This window comes from Ostrea edulis, chromosome 1 (assembly GCF_947568905.1).
Source record: "Ostrea edulis chromosome 1, xbOstEdul1.1, whole genome shotgun sequence".
NCBI classification, from domain to species: Eukaryota; Metazoa; Mollusca; class Bivalvia; order Ostreida; family Ostreidae; genus Ostrea; species Ostrea edulis.
Window position 1 is genome coordinate 52,773,169 of NC_079164.1, and position 9,233 is coordinate 52,782,401.

The following is a 9,233-nucleotide window of genomic DNA, read 5'->3' on the forward strand; positions in this document are numbered from 1 at the left end:
ATTGTGTTATTTTAAATGGAGCAAGGGTTAGTTGTATATTATTTCACGTCCCACTTGTACTACTGGAGAATTTCCCCCTTATATGGAGATGCCACCATTGCTGATGAAGGGCTGCAAATTTAGGCCTACGCTCGGCGCTTATGGCCTTTGAGCAGGGAGGGATCTTTATCATGCCACACCTGCTGTGACACGGGCCTCGGTTTTTGCGGTCTCATCTGAAGGACTGCCCAATTTAGTCGCTTCTTACAACAAGCAAGGGGTACTGAGGACCTATTCTAACCCGGATCCCCTGGGACATGGAGCAAGGGAAATAGATCTAAATCTGTTATATTAAATTTCATGTTAACAATTTCATAACTATGCAGTCTTCATTTTGAATCTCAGTCAAAAACTGTAGGAGATTGAAGTAACCCCTGTACATATGTAAAACCATTGTTCAACTTTAAACCACTAATGTGGCCCCAATCTGACCCTAGGGGTTATGGCATGACTAAATTTTAAGAAAACTTGCAAATAAATCTGACAACTCTTACCTTTGTCATTGAAGACTTTAAAAGAAGATCTTCAAAGATTTTTCCTTTTTATAACCACTGTTAAATTTTGAACACCTAATGTGGCCCTGCCCAGGCCCCTGTGGTCATGGTATCAATATTGTTATTGACTGTGTCCTTGGACAACAGCTGTTTTGTTTGACCCAAGAATGGATCCCTTGCTCGAAACCAACAGATCCGTTCTTCAATCTTGGGTCAAACAAAACAGCTGTTGTCAGAGAACCCAGTCAATAACTGTTTTGTTATACACCTTCATTTTTAGGTTGTCTTTTCTAGATGCACATGGTTTATTGACTTTGAACTTTTAACAAGACAGTGTAATGCTGTACATTCATCAAGGTATCCACCGGTTTAAAAGAAAACATTCAATTTTCTAATTAATAATCATTAATTACATTTTTTGTGTTTCTGCTCTGCGTTTCATCTAATAATTTCTGTATTTCATTATTAGTTAAATCAGTGAACCTCGCCATTACGTAAACAAAGCAGCAGGCCGAGAATCATGTGACTTGTGTAGCCAATAGAAAAATGGCAGACTATTGCAACAAGTTTGAGAGTTAATTGGTGTTAAAATGTTGGTTCTACATCGTATTAGTTTTATATAGGAAAAAATGAAGGTGTATAACAACAAACTTGATCTCACATTGCATAAAGATGCTTGTATGCTAATTCAAAAGTCTGCACCCTTATGGTTCTTGGAAAGAAGACTTTTAAGTTTTCCTAAGTATATAAATCAATGTTAAACTTTGAATCCTTATTGTGGCCCCATCCTAGCTGGCTCCTGGGGTCTTGGTACATGTATCAACAAACCTCATAAATTACACTTGCTTGGTTTAGAAGGCTTTCAACATACATGTAAGGTTTTCTATAAACATGTATTCTGAACAAACATTAGGCATTTTGTAAACCAAAAATGTACAAATTCACAGTTAAGATTTCTTGAACACGAGCTTATACCCACTGTACTCAATTACCATTTAAAATAGCAATGCTTAAATAATCATGATTAGACTGTAGCTGCATGAGGTCTGTTATGTAGGACATTTTGTCTTTCAAACTTTTATTCAAATTCAAGTGTAAAATATTAGACACATAAACATACACCTTTCTCTTTTCGTTCAGTAAATTTCTTTGTTTTACATATGTTTTGTATTGTTTGATTAATAAAAAAGGAAAATTAAAAAAAAAAAAAAATTCCTTAAATATCTTCCCTTGGAAAGGAGCACAGCTCTTCATTTGAAGAAACGAGAATCCCCTTCACAAAAAGATGCTTTGTGGCAATCTGCTTGAAATTGGCCCAATGGTTCTTGAGAAGAAGTATAAAATCAAAAAAGCTCACTTGAGACTTTAAATAAATAAATGAATGTTTATTAGGTATATACATACATGTACATACAAACATACATACATAAATACCAAGGATAACCCATGAAAGCTCGAAAGCATGTCCTTTGATGCACAGATGTTAGGGGGTCATTTATGTGGGAGGAAATCGGAGTACCTGGAGGAAACCCACGTGTCCGAGGTGCGACCACCATACCCTCTCACATACAACCACTGCCGATCACAGGGATCGAACTCGGGTCGCAGCGGTGAGAAGCGAGAGCGCTACCCCGACACCCTTTGCCTCTAGGGAGCTAAAAAAAGTCTAGAAACCTAAATGGTCTAGAAAATTTTCAAGTTCAAGGGCCATATATTTGCTGAATGTCGATAAATTGGACCAAACTTTAAAAAATTGATCTGTAGCTTTTCCATACATGTCTACACCCAAAAAATCTGCTCATTATCTGCAGGCACTCTAAGTGACATTACAAATAAAATTAATGGAAAACTCCTTGAAATATCAGTCCTTGGACTGTAACTCCACTAAAAGTAGGTCAATTGGAGGGCAACTTAAATTTGATCACTAACTCATCAATATACAGCTGTAAGTAACTCTGTCCAATTTTTTTTTTCATCTGCTTAAAGACCCATCTCATGACCATATACGGTCAGTGAAAATGTAGTCGGAGCCTAATCTAAACAAATGTTATATACCTGGAGTGGCCAGGGTCTACCAAGGTGTTAATTGCTATATCCCATGGCACTCAAAGAAATGCACAGAGACATAACATGGTAAAAATCTGTCCATGCTTTTTTATAGTTTTGAGATACACAGGACCTGTCTCAGGGACCTCTCATGATGTATCTATACACTAAATTTCAATTAAGAAATAAGATATCATTTTTGAATGTTATTGGGTTAGGACATGAATTTGGTCACGTGATCAAATCCTATAACCCCCAAAGGGCGTTATAGTAGATTTGATCATGTACCAACTTCATGTTATATCTCAATAACACTAAAAAATGGTATCTTATTTCTTATATTTATATTTTCTATTTTGATTTGTGTTCTTACCGAGCTTCCATGATTATGTAGCAGATGACCGAAATAACGATCGTAGAACACAAAATATAATTGTTAGACTTTAATCGAATAAAACATTAGGAACAATATCAAAGAGAATATAAGATATATATATTTAATTGAAAAGGTTAAAAAAAGATGAAACAGGTGTAAAATAAAGGTAATTTAGAGCGTAATGTTAACTGAAATGATTGAAGACAAGAAGAGCGGAGTAAACTACATCCGTGATGTGATTTGGTCACGATCAGTGATGGAGAAACTGGCGCGGCGTTGGTCTAGCCAATGCAATTGTTGAACACAGATTTCAACAGGAATTCAAAGGATCTGAGAGAATTGATGGAGGATATGATGGGTCAAGTTAACGTTAAGCTTTTAGTCAGGTTTTTGGAAAGAAACAACGGCATGTTCATCGTTAGGACTCGCGGTTGTAGCCATGCAGGAGACGATTCAAGACATTAGCAAGTAGGACAGATTTAGACAAAGACTCTTATTTACCTTCAGTGTGTGTAAGAGAAAATAAAAACGAACTGACGGAGTTTTTGTTCACTTGAGAGATTTCTGTTGTAGGATTTTAATGAAGACTCGCACCGGTACCCTGACATGAACATATAAATTTTTCGAGCCTCGAAACCAGCCTCTCTTATGATCATGCCGAGTCATAGCCGTGATGGCAGTTGCCAGGAAACAATAGGTTAACTTATCATCATAAGGTAAATAGGCTTATAACTCTGCCTACAATTTTTCACTTCCAATATCATAGGACTTTATTTTATAAATTCGCCATGCAGAAGTTGCAGACGGTATTTAAAACTGTATAAAATGAAACAACAGAACGGTATGTTTAATGTTTCTCTTTTATAAATTGATGAAATTCTTGTTTGTTTACAAAATAAACTCTATAAATATCCTGCTGCGTTTGTTTCTGTTATGAAGTCATTGCAGTGGCGGATCCAGGGTTTACGAAAGGGGGTGTGTGAAAGTCAAGTATTAGCCAAAATACTCAGCCATTTTGGGTGCCAATCTGGAATTTTACTCACACTATTTCTATTATTTAAATTTGTGGCGAAAGGGAGGGGTCTAAATTCCCCACTGCATTGCATAAGCAAGAAGCCAGGTGAAAATACAGGAACTGACTTTTGAAGCAGTGATTGTATTCATACGCAAGAACAAATTGATCACGTGACCAAATTCATGTTACACGAAATTGAACATCGATTTCATTAGTACTGTCATATAAGGAAGTGCATTGGCAAATGTAAATATTTCAAAATATCTGTGTATGTCTGAGATAATGAGTGGAAACTCAGAATGGTTTGAAAGTTTTTAAGTCTGAGGGGCACAATCTGTGAAAAATTATTCAACTAGAACCAATGAAAAACTTGACCTGGCCTGGAGGTTATAAAGCTTTCTGGGCACGTTTTCATACTCAAACTCCGTGCTCTAAATTGTACTCATACTCAAAAGTGAAGGTTATAAAACTTTTATAAAATCATTCTCATATTCGACTGGAGCATGTGCTCAAGATTGTTCGAGTATGCTTTGGAGCTTGCTCAGAGTTGTACTCAAAACATACACGGCTGAGTTTGAATATGAGTACGGTAAAAGTTTTATAACCTCCAGGCCTGGACATTCTCAAGATGTATCTATACATACCAAATCTCTGTATCAGAACAGAAACTGAATTATGATGGAAAAAGGCAACATTATATGCCCAGCCATTTCATGGTGAGGGCATAAAAATGCTTAAAGACACAGTCCTGAAGAATTCAGGTACCTTATCATTTGATATTTTAGTATCTAGTCAGTATTGAGAAGCCACACAGTGAGATGATGAAGAGGATTTACAATTCCATACATACCTGGTATATTGATGACACAGGTGTAGGCGTCTGATTGTTGAAGGGAGCGATGTACTTCTCATGTATATTTCTTCTGATGACATAACCAATGATAAGGCCCATAAAGAGACACACAATGAGGAGTAGGACTTTTAGAAAATTGCCTTTCCTGCCAGAGAAGAACTCAGACAGGCCAGGCGAGGCTGGGTTGTCTAGGTGACGATACTGGATGTCCACATTGTCAGACTCTGCATCCCACCGGGACACCTGTCTACCAGCAACATACTTTCCCTTGATGGGCATCCTAAAAATATCAAATCATCCAAAAAAATATCAAATCATCCTAAAAATATCAAATCATCCTAAAAATATCAAATCATCCATACAACACACATCTACACAGAAGTTTCTTGATGGGCATCCTAAAAATAGCAAATCATCCATACAACACACATCTACACAGAAGTTTCTTAATTTATTGTTACAAGATGACCAATAAAAATATGAAAACATGGCAGATTTGTACAAATCTGTTATTTTTACTCCATAATATGTTTCATAAAAAAACATTCCTGGTGTTTCACTATATACAGTAAAACACTGTCAGAGGGAACCTCTTGGGCCAACTCTAATTATAACCAAACTTCATTAAATCCAGCTACCTTTTTTAATTTTCTTCACATGAGGACTTCACAATAAGCCTGAATTTGTTATAAATGTTTTTATTATAAGCATGTGTTAGGCCAAGTAAAATTAATTAGTAGATTATCATTCAAACTTCACAAAAAAATGGGGCAGGTGGGAGGATTTTATTTTTTATTTTTCGCCATGGTATTCTTGACCTCGAAAATGCCTTCTCTCATTGAGAAAAGGCTTTATAAATCATAATTACATGTGTATTTGGGTTTCTAAAAGGCAAAGTGAAACAAAGTACGTTTACGATACCGGACCTGACATAAAAATATCCGGAAATCGTAATTTTGAAAAATTAAAAAAATCGGGGCGGGGAAATTTTCGAGGGGCAGGCGGGAATGATAATCTACTAATTAATTTTACTTGGCCTTACTGTATCATACAGTTTATTTTCCTGTAGTCATGACATCATTTGACCTACTCTGAACTTTAGTTAGTACCTATTTCATGCACCACCCAATGCTCAGCATCATAATTGTCAAACAAAATGAGCTAAAACGATTATGAACTAGACATGTCCTAACAGGACTATAGAGGGTCATATTCAAAATACAAATGACATTTATCATTAATGATGAAATATTTTCAGTGTTTTATAAAAGCATACAGTTTTGCCAAAGAATTCCTCATGCAATTTTAGATATTGTTTATTGTCAAAGAGTCAAAAAAAATTTAGAAGAAATTTTGGAAGAATTTTCACTACATGAAATTTATAGAATCCCATTCTAGCATCAACCCCTGACCCTTAGAGCCATAAATTTGGTAGTCATTTCTATCATGTACTTTCTTTAATTCATTTTTACCTTTTACTATAAACATTAACAAGAGTACTGCCTGATGAATGTGTAAGCACATTATGCACTCTGAAGAATTGCTGCTAAAAAAAAAATTGAAAAACTGTTTGACCTATTTTTACCCCTAAAGTAGGTCATGGTGCAACAATCCAGCTGAAATGCAAACTGAACTTATATTTCTCGGAGAGGAAGCTTGTGTCTAAATTTCAAGGCAATATATCTATATCCACAACAAAAACAACGCTTTTCTATCAAGTGATATTATGACCTTCATGACCAAGAAATTCACAAGCCCAGAGTCATGCAACAGAAATAGTTCCAAATGATAAATGTTCTTGATTATTTTAAAAGAACTGGTACATTATTTAGGTTTGGTAATAAGAACATATGGACCAATTATAAGTCGGCTTCCTCTTTTATTACAATTAACTTTCTATGTCTTTCGAATTTCTCGAGGATTGTACAGTACAATGGAGGATTTGAGGGGTTGCATCCCTCATTTTGCTTGCAAATTTAAACTTTAAAAAGGGGTTATAGTCCAATAACAGAAACAGTACCCCTAAGGTGCATCCTTCCCCTCCCTAGTGAAAAATTTCCTGAAATGCACCTCAACAGAAGTGGACGTAGGAATTATCACCATAAAAGGCTAGATCAAGTCTGACTTCTAAATGTTGAAAATTAAAAGTCAAAATAAGATTTTATCATTGACTGATTTTTATTTTTACATTTAAACCTCTGTGGGCTGAATTCTTGATTTCAGGGGTGAGATACCAGCATTAGTTTGCTTAGCTGCTTGGTTACACTGACCTTGGTCACAAAATTGGCTTAGCATAAATAATACCTTAGCCATCATCTCCACCCTCCCCCGGGAATAAACAACAAACCACCTGCCAAGAACATATAATTCTGACATGTGCATCAATCAAATCACATTTCATTTCATTTATTAATTAGTTTCCTGCATTTGTATAGTTATTTGAGATGCATTTTTACTCCAAGATTAAGTTCCTAATGGCAACACTATTAATAGTATAGTTGCAGTAATTGCATTATACAACTACTTTTTCAACATTTTCTCTATTTTTATGAGGGAGGGGGAGATGGGATCACATCTCATGGCAATAATAAATCTGATGTCGTGTATATCATTTACTTACACTGAATACTGATTGTTGATACTATAATTCATAAGAAAATACAATTACAATATCATGGGATCATTAGATTTCACGGGGAGCTTAATTTTCGTGGAATTTGTGGGGTACTCCCATTACACAGATTTCAAACCTCAACAAAATACACGAGCTAAAAGGTACAGAAACAATACCCAAGAAATTACATCTCAACAAAACTGTAAAATCTTGACAATGCGCGTTAAGTGGCCACACAAATGATTCCACAGTAAGATAATGTGTTTCAGGTGTCGTAACATATAACAAAGAGAACTACCAGTACGAAAAGTTCGTGAATTTCCCCCAAGTCTCCTCCACTGAGTACTACTGATATGTACATAGCAAACATTTTTCATTTCAGACTTGTGTGTCTAAATTTACAGTGAATCACACTGCAATGAGTTCAGTTTCAATCTGTACATGTACTGTTACCCTGCAGTGATAAATCATGCATTTAGAATTATTAACAATGGCTGGGAATATTCTGACAGAAAAGAAAGTAAATGTAAAATATAAAACAAGCTAATGTGATCTAAAACTATTTTTGAAATTACATGAAGGTTTGAACAGCAATGCTTCATGCCAGCATACTTTTCATGAAGCACCATAAAAGTATGCTGGCATAAAGCATCACAGGTTATATCTTTTAGTTATATCATATGAAAATATGAAATTCTAAAACACGTAATTATTAAGAAATAGGAAATATTCTGACATCTGTTTTGTTTTTTAAAGAATGCTGTTAATGTACCAAAGTTTTTAGCGCCTCAGAACAAGATATGATAGTATAGCTTAATACCAGAAATATCCAAGGGAAAATAAATATGCTATGCAAGTTGCCACTCTGACCATAATGCACAACAGAATTTACAAACATAATCATTGTATGATAGGGTGTGGACAGTTGTTTATGCTTTGTCTGAACATTGTAAAAACAAAATTACTTACAAATTTGCAAGCTCACACACATTTGAACCCACCTGTCAGAAAAAACAGACACCAATTCTGTTGTCATTATGATGTGTCCAAGATAGAACAGATCTAATTATCTCCCCTTGTTAGATCACAACCTCACAAACATTTTCCAGAACTTAATTGATTGAGCCTGGTGATCCTGCTCTCTTTCATACATCTTTGTCGTAGCAACAAATGTCGGACACCAGTAAAGATGACTATGCCTATGCGAGTTTTCCCAATAATCTATGGCTCTCATGCACAAAGCCTTTCTGCACAGTGACATGTAATGCCAACAAAAACAATGCACTATAATCATTTGTTGCGTAAATATTCATGAACTTTAATAGGATACATCCAGAAATGGGATTTGGCTCTCACAGGGGGAATCTTTTGGCACTTTCTATCATATCAACACACCAAACCCTTCCCAAGGCTTTACTCTCTAGTCTAGAATTCCTGACATTATTTCATCATAAAGCAAGTTAAAACCAATTAAATGGAGGAAGTCTTAGATTCTTAATTTCAAGAAACTGAGGCTGAAAATCAATGTATTCTTGTTTGCTCTAAGACAATATCACTTCCTATTTTGACAGGAGAATGTAATTGACCATTTTGGGAGTGATTTGTGCTCTGAAGGCGAGATACAAGAAATTTTTCATCCATTGTTTTTGCCTATGAATTCTTTGTGGAAAAGGGGATTCTTTAATATATGCTGAATAGTTGAAAAGCCTAGCTATAAAATTAAACCTAATGCAAAATTTGAAGGTGTCAATTCAATTTGATGAGCCATTCCAAGGACAACATAAATAGCACAACCC

General features: G+C 35.4%; 1 protein-coding gene across 1 annotated transcript in view; it reads right to left on the reverse strand.

Moving 5' to 3' along the window:
* The window catches only part of LOC125650227 (N-acetylated-alpha-linked acidic dipeptidase 2-like), a 64,803-nt gene extending 56,070 nt beyond the window's left edge, over nucleotides 1-8,733 (reverse strand). Inside the window, exons 1-2 of the mRNA XM_056153827.1 lie at nucleotides 8,439-8,733; nucleotides 4,821-5,103 (exon numbers count right to left, since the gene is read on the reverse strand). Coding sequence (XP_056009802.1) covers nucleotides 4,821-5,103; nucleotides 8,439-8,473 — 318 coding nt within the window. The 5' untranslated portion in view covers nucleotides 8,474-8,733. The remainder of the gene's footprint in view (nucleotides 1-4,820; nucleotides 5,104-8,438) is intronic.
* Between the last annotated feature and the right edge of the window lie 500 nt (nucleotides 8,734-9,233).